General features: G+C 30.2%; 2 protein-coding genes across 2 annotated transcripts; one reads left to right on the top strand and one right to left on the bottom strand.

Annotated features, from left to right (window-relative positions):
* The first annotated feature begins 1,486 nt into the window (after positions 1-1,486).
* LOC133682801 (protein disulfide isomerase-like 2-3) lies at positions 1,487-5,232 on the top strand. Its single transcript, XM_062106330.1, has 9 exons — positions 1,487-1,679; positions 2,000-2,158; positions 2,677-2,790; positions 2,863-3,020; positions 3,507-3,606; positions 4,061-4,237; positions 4,328-4,473; positions 4,638-4,784; positions 4,866-5,232. Exons 1-9 carry the CDS (start codon positions 1,551-1,553, stop codon positions 5,038-5,040), a joined length of 1,305 nt encoding a protein of 434 aa, XP_061962314.1. The 5' UTR covers positions 1,487-1,550; the 3' UTR covers positions 5,041-5,232.
* A 4,091-nt stretch (positions 5,233-9,323) lies between these two features.
* Positions 9,324-12,130, bottom strand: LOC133681770 (GDSL esterase/lipase At2g04570-like). Its single transcript, XM_062104902.1, has 3 exons — positions 11,624-12,130; positions 10,859-11,354; positions 9,324-9,769 (listed from the first exon to the last, which is right to left on the bottom strand). Exons 1-3 carry the CDS (start codon positions 11,993-11,995, stop codon positions 9,576-9,578), a joined length of 1,062 nt encoding a protein of 353 aa, XP_061960886.1. The 5' UTR covers positions 11,996-12,130; the 3' UTR covers positions 9,324-9,575.
* Positions 12,131-20,170: the final 8,040 nt, after the last annotated feature.

The raw sequence follows: 20,170 nt of genomic DNA, 5'->3' as shown, positions 1-20,170 counted from the left end.
ATTTTTTCTTCTTCTTTTTTAACTTTATTTTTTTAGTTTCATCTATTAGAATTTATTTAATTAGAAGTTGGACTTTATTATTATTTTTTATTTATTTTCTATTGAATTTTTCACTTATTTTAAAAATAATTCAGGTTATCTCAATCACATTGGATTGTTTGATAATTAAATTTTAAAGTTTTATTCAATTTACTTTTGATAGAGTTATCTTGATATCACAAATAGATCGCATATTTTGCATATCAACTTGAGTAAGGTTTTTCTAACTGTTTTTGGATTATATTTTTTTCTTCAATTTCATCCTATAATATTTTATTTGTTATAAATTGAGTTTCGAAATTTTTTTCATTTTTTTTTCTACGGGGTTATCAAGTTCTTGTTTAATATTTTCTTTGTTATCATATAAAATCCTTCAACATTTTATTTTTTTAAGATTGATTTTTTATTTCAAAATTTTATTCAATTTAATTTTGACAGGGTTACCCGATATCACAAAATAGACTATAGATTTTGCATATCGATCCGAATTAACTTAGGTTAGGTTTTTCTCACATTTTTTGGATTATATTTTTTTTTTCAATTTCATCCTACAATATTTTGTTTGCTATAAATCAAACTTAATTTTATTTCTCATTTTACTTTCTACGAGGTTATCAAGATCTCATTTAATATTTTCTTTGTTATCATATATGATTCTTCAATATTTGATTTTTTTATTTCAACTTCATCATTTGGTATTTGATTGTTTAGGAATTGGTGTTCATGCTTCTTCTTTTTTACTTTTCTTTAGATGAGGTTATCTTAGTTTTATATCCATGATCGCGGTACTAGTGAGTTAACCTATTTTGACTTGAGTTTTTTTTATTGTTTTTTTTAATATATATATATATTTTTTAATTTCTTCCTTTAACATTAAGTTATTTAATAATTAAATTTCATGATTTTATTCAATTTGCTTTTGACGGGGTTACTTTAATGTCACGACAAAGTCACTTATTTGGTATGCTAACATGGATGAACTTGATCTAGATTTTTTTTTTTACCTTTTTTGGATTGTTATTTTTATCATTTTAGTTACCATTGTTCTATTTTTTTATTTGTGTTATTAAATTAGTAGAGATTATTAAATTCAATCGAGTCAATACCCGAGTTTTAATTTTATTTTTACTTTTTAGAAACACTTACACACACTTAATTTTTTTTACATTAAAAAAAAAAAAGATCAACCTACAATATAGCGTGATGCACCTATCTAATTATCACTATTTCGACTTTATATATATATATATAATTTTGAACCGAAACCTAAAGTTGGATTTTTTGGTGTGAAATAAGGATAAAGAGAAAGCTATGACACGTGTTAGGAATTTGACGTGAGGAGCAGGGAAATTCCATGACTCCAACTTTCCCCAAGGTCAATAAAAATGAATTAAGAAAGCGTACGTGTCAATCGGCTATTGGCAAACACACGTAACAGGTCTGGAGCGAAGGGTTTTATTTCTCACTGATCAGGAGCAAGAAGACTGTGGAACAGAGAGAAATCAAAGAGAATGAGAACGCAGTCAGAATTGCTATTAGCTCTTTCAATCCTCTTCTTTCAATCTAATCTTTTCTGCTATGCGCTATATGGGCCTTCATCTCCTGTACTCCAATTAAATCCTTCCAACTTCAAGTCCAAGGTAACTTTCTGATAAAACAAGATTTTGTCTTGTTTGGTTTCTGAGAAAGACCCGAAAGCAATTTTTTTTTCTTTTGTTTTTCAGAGATATTCATAATTTTATTGCACTAATGCTTCCTTGAATATTGGTAATGCAGCTAAAGGAATGTGGTGTTTAGTTACTGCCAAGTTATTTGAAATTTGGTCGGATATTTTAGATCTGACATGTAATTATAGAATTTTCTTATGTAGAAATAATTTTGTTGATGATGAAGAATATTGATTATTATTATTATTATTATTAAAAAATGATTTGTTTTTTTAATCATGATAAATTTGCAGGTATTGAACTCAAATGGAGTGGTTCTTGTAGAGTTCTTTGCACCATGGTGTGGGCACTGTCAAGCTCTCACTCCAACTTGGGAGAAGGCAGCTGCTGTTCTGAAAGGTGTTGCAACCGTGGCAGCACTTGATGCTGATGCCCACCAGTCTCTTGCTCAGGTTTTCTTCCTATATTACTAAGTAGTTGGACCCGCTTAGAAACAATTCGTTGTTACAAAACCTATTGTTCTGCTTTGAGAGTGATGTGTGTGTAGTTTCTACAAACATTATTTATAGTGGTTTTGGGATCTAAGAAGAATTTTTGCTATGAAAAGCTCATTGAGTATTTCTAGTTGTCTATCATATGCCTTTCTGTTGAAGGGCAGATGAAATTTTGCATTTTATTTACTTTAGAGGAGAAGACATTATTTTTTTGTTTTCTATGAGGTAATTTTCACTACATTTACTCTCTAGATAAATATCTTTTCTTTCCTGGAAAAGCTTTAAATTGAAATATATATTTATAAGCTCAATTTTCCCATTTGGCCTGCTGTGAGGTGTCATTTTTCTTGTAATATGAACCACCTAAATCTTGTAGAGAGATGAATCCTAGCTAAGTGATCCAAATTTCCTGTTTTAGTGTTTTTCATATGCCAACTTTATGTTTGTGGAACCAAAACTGTTTGATTGCCATGCAGGAATATGGGATTAGGGGTTTTCCGACCATTAAAGTGTTTGTACCTGGGAACCCTCCGGTAGATTATCAAGGGGCTAGGGATGTGAAACCCATTGCAGAATATGCACTTAAGCAGGTTTGTTCTGTTTGAAAAATATCTAAATCTCCCCCCACTGTGTTTTGGCCTAACAATGTCATTCTTGTACAGATAAAAGCACTTTTAAAGGATCGTTTGAATGGAAAGTCAACTGGAGGATCTAGTGAGAAATCTGAAACTAGTCTATCTGTAGAATTGAATTCCCGCAATTTTGATGAGCTGGTACTCAAAAGTAAAGAACTGTGGATTGTCGAGTTTTTTGCACCTTGGTATGTGTCCTTTGTGCCGGAAGCGATATTCTATGGTTAATCTTTACTTGCTAATGATTAGTGGCTATATTTTGCTTGAGCTGCAGCACTTTATGAACTGAAATGACAGAGATCATATGCTATAAATACCATCCTAAGCAAAACAAAGACATGGCATGCATGTATTCATGAGATACTGACTTTTTAGCCTTCTTAGGTCACTGTTGAAGAAGAATAAATAGTCCTGCTAAGTGTACTGGAAGAAAATTGACATAGCTATCTTTCTTTCCTTTTTGCTGTGTTAAAATATCTTTAGAGTGATCATAGAATGGTTGTTTGGATATGATATATGATGAAGTATTCCTAACGAGCAAGTTCAAAAATTATCTTGTTGCTTGCCTGCTATAAGTTGAATTGTGAAAGCTAGGTTTGAGAATAAGGCATAATGTTGCTCCTCTCTGCATTAGCTATTTGGTGACAAAACATATCCTTCCTATAATTTTCAAGGTGTGGTCACTGCAAGAAACTGGCTCCTGAGTGGAAGAAGGCTGCGAATAACTTGCAAGGAAAGGTGAAGCTGGGTCATGTTGACTGTGATTCTGAGAAGGTAACACATCAAGCTTCAGATTCTTTTTATTCATAGCTAAATCTTGCTTTCCACATAAAATATGAACGAACACTTATCATGGAAATTGTTTTAGCTGTCTTTTTTGTCCCTTGAGTCAGCATACTTTTATGTTTAGATTAATAGGGTATGGTTTTCTGAGAAATTGTAATGTGGTGCTAGGTAACTTTTTTAAGTATTCAAGCTATGAGTTTTAAGATTAAATGTTTTGGGCAATGTATGTATGTATTTGTACTTCATAGAATGCAAAGATGAATATGTTTGCTGTTCCACCATGAACAAGAGATCTCAGACAATCTACACGTCATTCATAAAAAATCCACAGTTCTCCTTTTGTTATTTCCATAACGTTTCAAATTAAGCAGTTATTTTCTGTAGTTAAACTTTTCAAATAATTTTGTTAAATGACATGGAAGTGCTGGGGTGGGGTTTTCAGTCTCTGATGAGCAGGTTCAATGTACAAGGATTCCCCACCATCTTGGTGTTTGGTGCCGATAAAGATACTCCTATACCATATGAGGGTGCTAGAACTGCCTCAGCCATTGAATCATTTGCTTTGGAGCAGCTGGAATCAAATGTTGCACCACCTGAAGTGACTGAGCTGACCAGCCCAGTACGCCGTTGAAATCCCTAACATTATCTTGATTTCAGTGGATCTTTTATCATGAGAGCATTTTTATAACCATGATTGTTTCATGTATAGGATGTGATGGAAGAGAAGTGTGGTTCAGCAGCCATCTGTTTCGTTGCTTTCTTGCCCGACATTTTGGACTCCAAGGCAGAAGGAAGGAACAAGTACCTTGAGCAGTTGTTATCTGTTGCTGAGAAGTTTAAAAGGAGCCCTTACAGGTAAGTTGCTGACAAATCAGTTTATATTTCTCTCTGTGTGCTATGTGTGTTGTGATTTTAAATTATTCTTGAATATGTGAGGGTTTGTACACCTTAGGAACCATGATGTTTATGGAACCCAAACATGTTGAAATTTTTTGCTGACTAGCATTTCATGCCTGCAGCTATGTCTGGGCAGCTGCTGGTAAGCAGCCAGATCTTGAAAATCGGGTAGGTGTTGGTGGATATGGTTATCCAGCTCTGGTAGCCTTGAATGTGAAGAAAGGAGCCTATGCCCCACTTAAAAGTGCATTTGAACTTGAACATATTATGTAAGTGTACTATTTTTAACTCATCTTTGCACCTTGTTGTCAATGAACAAAACTTTTAAAATCAGCAATTTGCTTTTCCAGAGAGTTTGTCAAGGAAGCTGGGCGTGGTGGGAAGGGAAATTTACCTTTGAATGGCAATCCAGAAATAGTGAAGACTGAACCATGGGATGGTAAAGATGGAGAGATCATCGAAGAGGATGAGTTTTCCCTTGAAGAATTAATGGGAGAAGATGCTGGAAGCAAGGATGAATTATAACCAACTGCTTAAAGGAGGAGAACGAAATTTTAGCTTGGATACGATTTTGATGTCGCCGAGTAATGCGTCTGAGTCTTTTTCTTGTTAGGATGTTTGTCAATCTTCAAATCTCAAGTGCTACCCTTAAAAGAGGTTGTTGTTGAGGAACAGCTATTGATCACAATGAATATGGTTGAACTTTCCATGGCTGTATCACATTGACTCAAAAGTTTCCATGGCAGATTTCTGCTCTTCTGTTGTGTTGCTCTTTTCTCCACTATTCAGAAGCTGCAGAATTTACAATCACCATGCCACTGCCCAGCCATGTGCTGGAATGGTTTCGTTAATCAAATTATCCGTGCAAAGAAAAGTGGCTCAACAAAATTTGGCTCTTGCTCCCCCGGCAATTTTGGTTCACTACGAAGAAAAGTTTGAGAAAGGAAGTGGCTATTTTCTATCATCTGAGGAATTAAGTTGGTCATGATATCGGGAAGCACCTCCTCCTTCTACTTCTGTTCTTGTCCTTTTTATAAATTATTCTTTTTTAAAAGAAATTTCATTAGATAAAGTTTTATATTATGGTAGAAAAACAAAATTAAAAGTGAAAGGGCAATAATATAAGACACGGAAAAAATGCTTGCTCAATCCTAGTTTTTATAATTTTCATTTTAATATAAAAGTTTACTTCGTTTAATTTTAGTCATTGTGTTTGAGAGGAAAAAAAAAATTCAATAAAAATACTTTTTACTATAAACATAGTGGGAAAAGGATATCATCGTTGGTTTTGATTTTTTTGATTCTATTGATTTTTGTTTCTTTAAGTAATTATGGAGTGTTTGGGGGTAAATAAGTGGTTTATAGAGATTTTTATGATAATTTAAAAGTGTTTTTAAATAAAAATAAATAAGAAATGAATTTTTAAACTAAACCTTGATTTTTTCAGTCAGCATGGTGATGGATGGATTTTGAAGAACAACCTAATAGACGATAAGGTATCTGCCACTACAATGACTTGTCGCCTAGTTAAAAAAAAAAAGAAATAAAAAAGGAATGGACGGCACATCGTCTTCTTTTTATAAAAAGAAATAAAAAAGGCACATGCCTAGGTTTTTTAATTCAAGTCAGGCCGCGCACCTAGTTTTTTTTGTTTTTTTATTTAATTAATTAATTTAAAATATTATAATTATATCAATTTATTAAATCCTTAAATTAATTAAGAATATATTTTATATATTATTTTATTAAATACCATCCAATTATTAAAAGAGTAAAGTATTTTTTGTAATAATATTATAAACTTTTTTTACATCCCATTAATTTTTTTTAACTTTATCCTATTGTTTTCCTAACAGTATAATTTTTTATTATCACATGATTAAATAAAAATTATTCAAAAAACAATATTATTAAGTCCAGTCAGGTCTATAATTTAAGTTGCAAGTTTGATGGATTAGCTTGGGTTGACTCTAGTAGATCGAAGATATTATTATCTCGACATTTAAAAAATCATTCTTATTTCATATACATCAAATTTTCAATTCATAATTATAATTTTACTTTAGGAAATAGAAAATACATTAGTAGGACCATGTTGCAATTTTTTTTTTACGTTTATAAATAATTTTGGTCTGACTCACAGCAAAACATGCACTAATTACCTAGTTAACAAAAAAACTAATTGTGAAGGCAAACTCATTGTTTCAACCACTGTACCACTCCACCCATTAGCCATATCTTTGCCCTCAAACATATTTTTTTTATTTGATTTTTCAGCATTTGTTCTATTAGCGATTGTTTTCTTATGGTTTATTTATAAGAGCTCGATGTTGGTCTCATAGGAAAAAAAAAATTTCATCATTTATCTCAGGCTCAATTTTGCGAAAGACTGACTGTGTTTTCTATTTTGCAAGAGATTAAAAAAATTAAGGGATTATATTGATCATTAGGGGAAAAAAAGTCCCTCAAATTAAAAAAATAGAACAAAGAACTGTGGATTTTAAGGGAAAAAAAGAAGAGAAAAAAAAAAAAGAAAACAAATCATTGGTACTAACACACGAAGAGGGGGACATATTCTCGAGGTCGTGGTCTAATGAGAAAAGGACCTTGTTCCCTTCTTTGACATAAGGGTTTGATTTTCTTTGTATATGTTTGTTGGTGTTTTATTTATTTATTAAACTTGCAAAATGTTTAGTAAATTTAAAAATTAATTGTAGTGTGTATAAACTGGACCCGAACAACCAAGTTATATATATATAAAAAAATGATGATAGGCTTCTGAAAACACCATGGACGACTGAGTTTTGAGGCTTGAGGACGCCGTACGCGCCTCAAGAACGTGACAGGACCTTCCAATGGTTGACTTGACGCCAACTGTTGTTTTGGATCCTTTAATCAGTTTGGTCCTTGATTATATATAAACTCTTCAATTACGTGCAAAATAGCACCTCACCTTAGTTTAAGTCATTTTCTTTCAATTTAGTTCTAATTATATAATAACTCTTCAATTTATACTTGAATTCAGTCTGAACAAAGCCAGTGTAGGGCCAATCGAAGAGAGAAGAAGGAAAAGGGAAAGAAAAATGACAATTCATGCTTTCGAGTCACCTTTGACCCCATTCAATCAATTTACTCACTCGAGTCAACTTCTATACGGTTAGTTTGAAGTTCGGTCTATCAAACATTTAAGTTCGAGAGGTGCCGTATTTATCCGCTATACCAAGATTTATGGTACCGGAAAAGAGTTCCCGACAGCCTGCTCATTTGTTTTTACTAATATTGAGTTTCGTCAAGGTTTTGTTTGTATGTTATGAGATTGCAAGAATATTACCGACACCTTAAATCTGTACTAGCAGTGAGCTCAGGCAACAAAACCAGTAGGAACTAAATCATTTACCCAGTAAAAATCGACCGCTCTAGCTCTAGCGTCTCTTCAGCGCAAGCAGCAGAGCATCATCCAAAGCATTGCTACCTTAAATTTATTCCCATCCACTCCACTAAAGTTTGCTGTGAATGGCCGAAATACTAGCTTCAACTAGAGCATTAATTTACTACAATCCCCCTAACTTCAAAACTTAGCTGGATACAAGGATCCATTTTATTTTTTTTAACCAAACAAATCCTTTGGGAGGCCGCTAGTTCATCGCATTTACAGAGTTCGATGAAGTATATACCGCAACCATTGACAAGTTATTGATTATGATGTTGGTTAGCATTCAGCTGTGCGTTCTTCTTCCTTCATTTCATTTGATCATCGTTGTTGCACAATCGTTTTGTCATCTTTATCTTGGAAAACTTGGAGTTGTATCCATAGCTGAGATTCTAGATCAGTTGTGCTCACAAGACTTGTTGCAGAGACACTTGTATGTGGAAAGAATAAAAAACCCCAATTATGATTCATGAAGGTTATGATAAATGAATCTTGAAATCCTGTTAAAGTGAATATAAGTTAATCTTCTTTGCAATACTCTAGATTAAACTTGGAAACTAGCAATTTTCGTGTCTCGAAACATTGTTGTGGAGTCTTCAACGTCCAGGATAATCAGGACTGGAAATAACAATCTAAAATAAAAGAGAAAGAACAAAAAAGATAGAAGCATATAAGAGGACTTTTCTTTCGCATTAATTGTATTGGCTTCTTTTAGTCAGAAGAATAGATATTAATAATGAGGAGAGTGGCGTTGTCATGTTTGAGCCATGCTGCTACATGGTTGTTAATATAATAATTATTAAAGATTTATATAGTTATTAATTTTAAAGCTAGTTGAATTAACCAAGATACGTGCAAGTTGGTCTGAATATTTATATTAATATAAAGAAAAAATAATAAGAAGAGTGAAGTGCCCATATAAAATTAGTGTGTGATAAATGAAGATTGGCTTTTTTAGTATTTTGTTGCTTTGTGAAAACCTGAAAAGCAAATACAATATAAGGTATGTTAATTCCATGATTTCAAATTTATGTGTGTGTGTATTTGAGCTAAAAGTGGAGGAAGATTGATTTATTTTGTAAATTAGATTGGCTCAAAGTTTTTACATTAATTTTTTATATTAGATTTGATTCTTGTTTTGAATTTTTTTTGAAATAGATATTTTTAATTTTATATTAAAAATTTAGTTTTATAATTTTTTTAGATGCGGTGATCTTGATTTTATAATCTGAGTTATGAGAATAAAATGTTAACTTGATTGTCATTGGTTATTATTATTTTTTTCATTAATTTTTTTTTGAATTTCATTTTTCGTTGAATTTATTTAACTTCTTTATTAATACTAATATTAATACTCGAACCATATTACACTCCTCAGTCAAAACTAATAGTAATGCATTAATTGATGTAGCCGGTGAGCATAACATGTCCGTGCTAGCTATTACAAGACAAAACCAAAAGGGAAGTTCAAAGAGAAGCCTGAAATAGATGAAGAGTACAAAATCAGTCTGTGAATATATATATATTTTTTTTTTCATAATTATTAAAAACCCATTTATAAACTAATCACACAAAATATGGAACGAGCATATATGGCAATGCTGCCGTGCACACCACGCACATAAGACCATCAAATAAACTTGTATAGCACGCGCTTCACCACGTAATTTGCAACGATCTGATTGGTTTTCTGCGTGGGATGGAAAGAATCCCAGAAAACATATTTATCTGCGTCCGTGCATGTCAGAAGGCTATTTTGAGCGCATGCATAGCCCATCTCATACATTCCAGTCGCACAGCATGCCACAGAGGTAACCTCAAAACCTGCAAATTATAGCAATTATGTTATAATTAACTCTCAATTAAATTATACGATATTTAATTGTTCAACGGCTGAATTATTATTATTATTATATATATATATATAGGGACATTAATGTCATTACCAGTTATTATTGTAATTAAAGCCATTAATTCTTTTTATTGTAGCAATTAAAGTACAATGAGTAAGAAGTTAATAAATAACATGCATGCATCTCTTTCTGAGCCGGTGTCGATCATTGAAACCGGTCCCATCCATCACAACCTGCCTGATGGACACTGATTTAATGTGCGATTGTTTTTATCGTTTAAACTGTTTTTGTTAAAAAAAATTTATGTTTTATTATAATTAAAAAATTATCAAATACAAATATTGATAAAAAAATTTCATATATTGTAATAAACTTTATTGACAGAACTTTTTATCCTTCTACCTATTAATAAATACCGACAGAAAAATACTCTTGATATAAACCGAGAGAATAACAATGAGAAAATTTAAAATAAAAAAAATCAAATAAAATAATAACGTGTAACTTTTACCAACAAAATTAATTCAACGATGAAGTGCACTTGTAAATATACTAATAAAAAACTTTTCTTGGTATATACTAAGGAGGCCTCGAAAGTAATACAATATAATTTAAAAAAATAAATAATATGGTGATGTGATATTTTTATTGATAAAATGACCAACAAAATTATTTAAAAAAGATAATTACACTGATAATATCATTAATAATTTATGACTTATAACTTGATCTTCGACTCTTCTCTTTCCCTTTCTCATTTCTAAATATCATATGATCATGCCTTTCAGGATTCTTGCCTTCTTTTGTAACGTGAGTTTAATTGCAAGAAATAAGTAATTAATTATTGAAAAACAATATGAAGAGTTTTTAAATAATGGTTTATTAAAATTTCAATTGCAAATAACAATCTTTACTCGACTTTTCATAATCTTTATTTATGACGTAAACTCACGTATCATTATTTTAAAATTTCTAGAAGTTATATTTGAAAGGGGAAAAGAATGAATGCATGCATGACTGCAAGAAGTTAGAAAAGGCATAAATAGCAGCAATAACTTACCATACAGTGAGGGTCTTCTTATGATTTGCATGAAAATGAAGTAAGGATTTGAAAACACCAAGTTGATCCCAGGAAGTTCCTTGTTTAGTCTCGTCACCAACTTGCTTAACTTGTCATTGAACTCCAAAGCCACAGTGTTATAACTCTGCACACATTCACGCCCACCCATTAAATTCGTGTTTCTTTCCAATGGCATACAACCCATCGGAGGGACCCCCCCGAGGGATATTTTTCGAGCACCTAGACCATAGAGTTCCCTGACAAAGTTTTCGGCAATTCCTGCAAGGAAATCTTCATATTCTGAGATGGTGTACTGTGTTGATCGGCGGCCGCCGGGAAAGGCATAGTAGTTCTCCAGGAAGTCATTTGTTCCTATGCTTATCATGTGTATACCCTCATTTATAATTTGATTAGCTTGAATTTCTCCAAGATAGGCCCTCAGTTTCATCTGATAGCCCTTGTAGAACAACAGTTGCTTCCACAGTGGTATCACAGACTGCAAGACAAACAATATTGTGCCATGACAGACGAAGTTAATTGTGTTCATGGATAATCGTGATGACCACAAGCTCCTACAGTGACTTAAAAACTGTAACTTAGCTATAAATGTAGCATGGTGTAGTGCAATTAGCTAGGGACAAATTGGTATAGACTGTTCGTAAATGACGAAGTAACACATACATACATACATACATACAGACATACAAACATACATATATATGTGCGCGCGGGCGCCACGAAAACTGAAACTTGATTGGCACTTACTAGCACATCACTAGTTTCATTATCGTAGCCAGTTGCAGCAGAAGCAAAGGTAACTCCAACAGCAAAATCTGATATGTTATATGCTGGATCCAAGTAGGCTGGAACTGCTGACCTGAGTCCTAAAGCCTGAGAGATAAAATCGGTGGCGATTCGACCATTTGAGAACCTCCCGGTAGGACGACCCCCAGTAAAGTCACGACCATAGGGCTCAAAATTGCTCCTAGCAAGCGTTGGAATGAAATTGTTATTTCCAGCATCAACAGAGGAGTCCCCAAAGACGATAACAGCCGGAATTTTTGCCTGAATTGTTATGACCAGAGTTAAAAATTGAGCCAACGGTAAGAACCATGAAATGAACAACACGTTTGCCATATTTTTCTCCCTTGACTAGCTAGCTAGCCTGTTTCTGCCTCACTACAAGTCTACAACTCGGAATAGCTAGCGAGAAGCTTGCGATCCATAAATACTAGGAGCAGTGTTTGCTGGAAAGTAAATGACAAGGCTGATTTTCAAGGGTTTGTGGAGAAGGTCGTTGGCTATCTTAATTGCGACTAGACAAGGAGATTCATAATTACGCGGGGGGGCAGAATGGCAGGGCTTCATGCTTTTACAAGGGGATTTTTCTTCCCTTTCTTTGGACTCGAGGGATATAAATGAAAGAATATATATTAATTTGCCTAGCGCAATGTTCGCGGAATTTAATTTTATTTACTTTAGTTGTAATGAAAATAAATGTTTATAAGAAAGATCAATAATGATTTAAGTTATAAAAAAAATATTTTATTAGATGAGTTTTTTATTTTCTTATTAATGTATTTTTTTATTCTTACAAAAACATATATTTTAAATTAGCAACATGTTTTTTTTAATAAAAAACTAGAGGTCATTAAAATAATATTCATAAAAATCTCAATTAATTGAATTTAGTTGAATTGAGGATGGAAAATTGTATCTCTTCAATAAAAACTCCTTTTCTTGTTCATTTATTTCTTTTTTGTTATGAAAAATATTTATTTGTTTTTTTTTACAAGAATCATTGTTTTCTATACATAAACTTATCATGATCTAAAAAGAAATGTTCAATAAAAAAATCATAACTTGATAATTTGTATGAGATAAAAAGAAAAAATAAAAGAATATTTAATATGAAAAAAACCATAGATTTGATTTGAAGGATAAAATTAAAAATTATTATTATTATTATTATTAAATTTATAAAAAAAATATTATTACTATTAAAAAAATAGTAATAAGATCTGGTATGGTTTCAGACTCAAGGTTACTAGAGTCTGGCATATTTAATATTATTATTACAATTATAAATATTATTATTTTATTATTATTAATATTATTAATATAATTATTAATAAATTAAAAAAAACATTATTACTATTAAAAAATCATAAATTTGATTTGAAGGGTAAAATTAAAATTTATTATTATTATTATTAATTTTTTTAAAAAAATATTATTGCAATTGAAGAAAAACCATAAATTTGATTTGAAAAGTAAAATTAAAAGTTATAAGAACTTGGATCATGCATGTTTAATATTATTATTAATATTATTACTACAATTGTTAATAAATTTGAAAAAAATATTATTATTGTTGTTGATTTGATTTGAAGGATAAAATTATTATTGTTGTTGTAGTTAATATTATTTACATAATTATTAATAAGTTTGAAAAAAAAAATATTATTACTATTAAAAAAATAGTAATAAAATCTAGCATGGTTGCCAGATCTAAGGATGCTTGAGTCTGGCTTGGTTACCAGATCTAAGATGCTTGAGTTTGACATGTTTAATATTAGTATTAATATTATAAATATTTTTATTATTAATATTATGAATATAATTATTAATAAATTTGAAGAAAAACATTATTACTTTTGAAAACAAAAACCATAAATTTGATTTGAATGGTAAAATTATTTATTATTATTATTATTATTATTATTATTATTATTATTATTAAAAAAAAATAAAAAAAAATATTATTACTATTAAAGAAAAGCCATAAATTTTATTTTAAGGGTAAAATGAAAAACTATAAGAACTTGAGTTAGACATATTTAATATTATTATTAATATCATAAATATTATTATTGTCATTATTATTAATATATTTATTAATAAATTTGAAAAATATTATTACTATTGTAAAAAAAAAACAATATATTTGATTTGAAGGGTAAAATTAAAAATTATTCTTATTATTTTCATTATTGTTTATATTATTTAGATAATTATTAAAAAAAATTTAAAAATATTATCAATATTGGAAAAAAATAGTAAAAAAGTCTGGCATGTTTCCAGACCCAAGGGCATTTGAGTGTGGCATGACTGCTAGACCCAAGGCTCTTGGATCTGACTTGGCCGTTAAACCCAAAGAGCCTATAAAAAATAGAATAAAATAAAAATTAAAGAAAATTAATTAGGATTTCTATTTAGGATATTTCAAGGATAATTTAAATATTTTTTTTATAAAAAATAAAACAATTTATAAAAAAATAATTAGAATTTCTGTTTAGGATACTTTAATGATAGTTTAAAATTTTTTATATAAAAAATAATAATTAGGATTTTTGTTGAGGACACTTCAAGGGTAGTTTAAATGTTTTTTTAATAAAAAAAATTTATAAAAAAATTTAATTAGGCATGACTGTTAGATTCAAGTTGCTTAGGTCTGCCTGACATTGCTGCTTGGGTCTGGCATCGCTGCCACACCCAAGCGCCGGCCGCTAGGCTTAAGGAGATTAAAACATTCTCTATACTCTTAATATTTTTTTGACATTTTAAAAAAATAATATCAACCCGCTACGAAGTGCGAGCCTATATACTAGTAAAACACTAAGAGATGCCAAAAAAAAAAAAGAATAAAAGATTGAATAAATTGAAAAGAAAAGACAAAAGCTTCTCTCTATTAAAAAAAAATTGGCAGAGAAAAAAACACCTTCCCTATCATCCCTCTTCAACTTCTATTAGTCCTTTGTTATCATCTCTCATCAACTTCTCACTGATAGTTCACCTTTTTCAGCTCATCTCCGGCCATTTTTCTACCATAATAACACCAACAACCCATCCATAAACCACCACAACCTTGTCCTCCTCATAGATAGCTTGGAAGAAATGCAGCAACTCCTTCCATCTTTATAATCGATCATCGACACCATACCATAACTCTTCTCTTTTCTGATCAACAAGCCCAGCTACTACTACCTTGCCTCTTTCTTCTCATGACAACGCTTCACCGTGGGGTTGTATTATTTTTTTAGCATAAAAAATAATGTTCATCTGCTACAAGTGTGTTTTATGAAAGAAAAAAAAATATGTTACTTAAGTCATAAATATGATTGCGTCGAATAAACTAACTTTAATTCAATTAGATGAAGAAAAAGAAATGACAGTAAATTGATACAACCCATTAAATATAGAAGAATGAAATGGGGTAAAAAGAAAAACATGAAAAAATCAGCCTTGGTCAACTCGAGTTGGCATGACAAACTTGTAACCCAGACAATCAAAGTGTAGCCAACCCGGAACATCGTGCCAAACCCGCGATCCAAATCATGAGATTCCAAAACCTCGATAAAAAAAATAAAGAGGATTATAAAGCTTCTTTTTTAAAAAAAAAACTATATTAACTTTTCAAACTTGTGACCCATTTTATTAGACCCAAAGCACTCAATCTGAAAAAACCATGAGTCCAATTCCCAATCAATCAAATAATAAATGATAAAATTAAAAAAAATCAATTATACAAAAGGATTTAAAACAAATATAGCAATTAAAAGAATGAGGATCAAAATTAAAAAACAAAATTAATTTTTTATTTGATTGAATGATGAAATTGAAAAGAAAAATCAATTTAGCAAATGGACCAAAAAGAATGAGGATCAAAATTTACATAAAAAAATAAAAACAATATTTTGATTGAAAGATGAAATTGAAAGAATAATAACTTTTACAAAAGGGTCAAGAAAACAATTAGAAACAAAATAAGGACCAAATTGAAAAATACAATACCATCAATTTAAATTGAAGGTTGAAATTGAAAACCAATAACACTTTTAGAAAATGGCCAAGGAAAAAAATAAAAATCAAAAGGATGAGAACCAGATTGGAGAATATCATATTTAGTAAATTAAGATTGAATGATAAAATTGAAAACAAAGAAAATTTATAAAACGGGCTAAGATCAAAAATTAAAAATAAAAAGAATGATAACTAAAATTGAAGTATCAACAATAAATAGGGCCTATTTGTAATTTTTTAGGGAGAAGAGAGAAAAAAAATAAAAAAGAAAGGCCTACCACGACAAATTAGGTCACCACTAGAGATATGCGCTACATCAACAGGAAGAGCAACACTTCCAACAACATGATGAAAGGCTATTTTTGGATGTCGAGAGGCACTACATGTGCCGACCAAAAGGCATGGATGCCTCCCACACGTTCCCGGGAGTCGTACAGATGCACCCACCTTTTTCTTTTTATTTAGCCAAATATAAAATTGCCCTTGAACTGACTTGATAATTACAAAAAAAAAACTCATTATGAAAATACCATAATGCCCCTCGTCTCCATGTTTATTTTTTTTTCTTTATTTTAAGTATATTTTGGTCGTTTCATTGTGAATTTTAATTGTTTATTATTTTTTATATTTGGTCAAATACCAAATCCCCTCAACTTAAATTATAATAATGAAAAAACCATTTTGAAAATATAAAAATACCCCTTCACATCAGGCTTAATTTTTTTGCTTATAATGATATTTTGGTCATTTCACTGTGCAATTAATATGGAAAAACACTTATTTGTTTCCGATAAATTTGAAAATGATAAATGGACCATGTAAAAAGATTTTAATGTCTTTGGAAAGGCAAAAACATCATTACACTGTTCCAGTAAACAATGCTCATAAGTCTAAAGTTAAATTGTTTTTCTAAGAGGTTTTGGTTTCTTTTAATAACTAACCCATTACCTAAAATATATGAAATCTAGTTAGGATTTCTAGTTACAATGAACACTTAATTTTACATGGTGAAATTTAATTTTTATAACTCAACTCTATTAAGTTGTCAAACCAAAACAATATACCAATGTTTCCATTTACGATTAATTTGGAAACGAGTATATTATTTAAAGGCAAGGAGCAAACATTATTGATTAAAAAGCTAAAATTACATTTTTTTTACATAAGAAAAGATAGATATAGCTAAAACTATATCTTAATCAAACATATGTTTTTCTTCTCTTTTTTATTTTTGCTTTACATTCACCTTAATTAACAATAACTAATCAAGGAGAGGAAATCTTTGTTTCCCTCCTTGTTAATGTTTGGAACAATAATTTTTTTTATTTTTTTAACATTAAATTTATTAGGGATTTAGCTTCATAATTTATTTTAGTTTGTTTTCTATGAGGTTATCCCAATTTCATGATTCAAGTTACGGGTTTTGCGAGTTAACCTAATTGACTCAAGTTTTTTTTAGTTCTTTTTGTAATTGTTTTTTTTTCAATTTTATTCTTCACCTTTTGGGTTGATTAAGAATTAAGTTTTATAATTTATTTTGGTTTGCTTTTTATAAGGCTATCCTAGTCTTATGACTTGAGTCAAGAGTGTGGCGAGTTAAACCAGGTTGACTAAGGTTTTTTATTTTATTTTTTTCAATTTCATCCTTCAATGTTGGATTTATCAGGAATTGAGCTTCATAATTTTTATTTTATTTTATTTCTATGGGGTTGTCTTGGTCTAATGATCCAGGTTTGACAAATTAAATCGAGTTTTTTTCGTCATATTTTAATTAATTTGTTTTCAATTTTATTATTCAACATTGAATTAATTGATAATTGAGTTTCAATATATTTTTTTTATTTACCTTTTATGAGGTTATTACGGTCTGATAACTCAAGTTACGGATTTTATATGTTACTAGGTTGACTTAGATCGAACCAATATGTTGTTGTTTCAATATTTAAAATAAAGTTGTCATCTTGAATTTTTTTTATAGTCAAAATATGCTTTTTCTTTTTTCTGGATGTCCAAATTACCTTTAGATTTATTAAGTTAACCAAGTCACATCGAATTAATATCTACTCGATTTTTTAATTTTTTTTTCTTGAAAATATGTTAGTAATGTCTAATATTTTTTTTAAATAAAAAATTAATATGAACAGCAGGTAAATAATTTAATATGATCTATAAACATTGCAAGTAATACTACAAGAAAATTGTGGATGTCAGTTAAGCAAGATATTTTCCTAGGTGGGAGATATATAAGTTTGAACTACAAAAATTATTAGGCTAGCTACCCAGGCCATACGTGACACTCCAAATGCATGAGAAGTCAAGATTTTAGATGGGGAGAACCACACATGTCGAGATACCATTGGCAGCTGTTAGATTTTGCCACCGAAAGGTATATACTGGCTGAGTGGGGAGGGAATTAATGTAGCAAAAAATGGTTGCGACAGCCCTCGAAAGTCGAGAGAGACGACCTCTTCGTTCACTGGACAAAGGCATTGAAAGCTTAATTTCCAACAGAAAAGGAGGCGCTGTGCCTTTGTGATATTAATGCTCATTGTATCTTCATGACAGATTTGCTACCATTGTCCCCTTCAATCTCCCTACGCCCAGAGCTTTCCTGATCGTTACGGAACATATAGAATATCTCAGTACAATTTGCTTTACAATTTCAAAAACTTAATATTATTTTTATGGCCCAATGTCACTTGAATTATTCTAGAAAAATAAAACAAATTATTTCTTATGAAATTATTCAGAGCTTTAAGCCAGGTCCGAGGAGGTGACGATGTCGAGCCAAATTGAGTCGAGAGCATTGTAGACCGGGGCTTTGAGATGTTTAGGGGAGAAGCCAAGTTCGAGTAGCTAGGGTTAGTTTCATACATAATATAAGCATTCAGTTATCAATAGTACAAAGTGACTAATTGGTTGCAAGGTAAAGTCGCGCGTGCGAACATTTATCTCGTTCTCGGGTTTTTTTTATTTATTTAGAATTTAACACATTAAAAAAAATTAAAAAATAACACAATTAAAAAAATAACATAGTTCAGCTACTCAAACAAAAAATAACACAGTTTAGTGAATTAAATATATAACTAGCGACTCTTTTAATCTTAAAATGGTCTCACATAAATTATAATAATAAAAAAAAAAGAAGAGAAAAAAGAGAAAAAATTAAAAAAAAAAAAACAATCTTAGAGATATACCAAAATTTCAATGACGACATCATTGGTATTATCAGAAAATTCTTAATAAGATGAATCCAACGATACGAAGAAAGGTCACTAATGATAACTGAAGTAGGCACACAAACTGTTCAAAAATGACGGGTGACTCAACATGCAATCATTTAGTTCTTTCTATTAGTTTCAAGATCTATTAACACGAAATACCACTATATATATATATATATATATATATATATATATATATATAGACACACACACACATCTTTCTGGCATAACATATATTTATTTCATTTAAATCAAACACACACTCACCATTTTTGTATACTATATTTTGGTTGGCTTTCTAGACCAACCTTCAAGAATTTGAATACAACATATCCTTTTATAAATGAACATATCTATTCTTCCTTAATATCATGACCAATTCACTAGATAGTTTATCTATTCTTCCTTAATATCATGACCAATTCACTATATAGTTTACCTATCCTTCTAATCTAGCTTCCTTATAAGTTTGTCATTGTACTGGACAAATATTTACTTGTTCTAACCATATTTATTAGGAATGGAGTATATCAATAATTGTATTTCTTTATAGTGTTAGAGATTTAGTTGAACTCATGAATTTATAACAATTATGCTTTTAAATTTTCTCATTTCATATTCTACAATTATTTTTTATGTTTCGTTTCTATGTTCTATCTTAAAAATCATAGTTACATTCACATACCTTTCTTATACCTATACATCTTTAATAACACATGGCTTATTTACATATATCATCATGACTTATGAATATGTTTCTCCCATTTCTTTTTTCTATGTTTTATGCCCTATAGCTTTATCATTATGACTCATCATTAGGCTAAATTAATCTTAGTGATCTCGTATAAAAATCAAACATTTTGATCATCTCTTATGGATGCCAATAAACTTCAGCTATCTTTAATGGATGCCAACAAATCCAATGAACCCTTATGATTGCCAACAAATCCTTAACTTTAGTTCCATACATAAAAGATTAAGTAAACACATTAATAACATATTTTCCATTCATCTGTCGACTTTCTTACACATCATTAGTTTTCACCATGATAGTTGCTTATTATTTATAAGTTGATTTTCGTTGTTGCACAGTAGATTAAAAATTCATCGGTAAATTAAATATTATTTTTTCCATCGTTGTGGTCAACTTAGATCACATACTGGTTATCATCATTGTGATCGATTTCATTCACATCATTATTTCTATCGTTGCAATCGTTTATAATTCATAAGTGAGATTCCTCCATTGTGGTCAATCACACTATATACATATACATTATATTTC

The sequence above is a fragment of the Populus nigra genome, chromosome 2 (genome assembly GCF_951802175.1).
Source record: "Populus nigra chromosome 2, ddPopNigr1.1, whole genome shotgun sequence".
In the NCBI taxonomy this organism is placed as follows: domain Eukaryota; kingdom Viridiplantae; phylum Streptophyta; class Magnoliopsida; order Malpighiales; family Salicaceae; genus Populus; species Populus nigra.
Note: the sequence above shows the minus strand (reverse complement) of the source record. Positions and strands in the feature narration are given on the sequence as shown.

Excerpts from the sequence above, each read along its gene's own strand:
- LOC133682801 (XM_062106330.1), top strand. The coding sequence starts at position 1,551 with ATGAGAACGCAGTCAGAATTGCTATTAGCTCTTTCAATCCTCTTCTTT. Across the intron at positions 3,021-3,506 it reads GTCGAGTTTTTTGCACCTTG|GTGTGGTCACTGCAAGAAAC; the intron begins GTATGTGTCCTT and ends ATAATTTTCAAG. Across the intron at positions 4,238-4,327 it reads TGACTGAGCTGACCAGCCCA|GATGTGATGGAAGAGAAGTG; the intron begins GTACGCCGTTGA and ends TTTCATGTATAG.
- LOC133681770 (XM_062104902.1), bottom strand. The coding sequence starts at position 11,995 with ATGGCAAACGTGTTGTTCATTTCATGGTTCTTACCGTTGGCTCAATTT. Across the intron at positions 11,355-11,623 it reads ATGAAACTAGTGATGTGCTA|TCTGTGATACCACTGTGGAA; the intron begins GTAAGTGCCAAT and ends TTTGTCTTGCAG. Across the intron at positions 9,770-10,858 it reads AAGAAGACCCTCACTGTATG|GTTTTGAGGTTACCTCTGTG; the intron begins GTAAGTTATTGC and ends TATAATTTGCAG.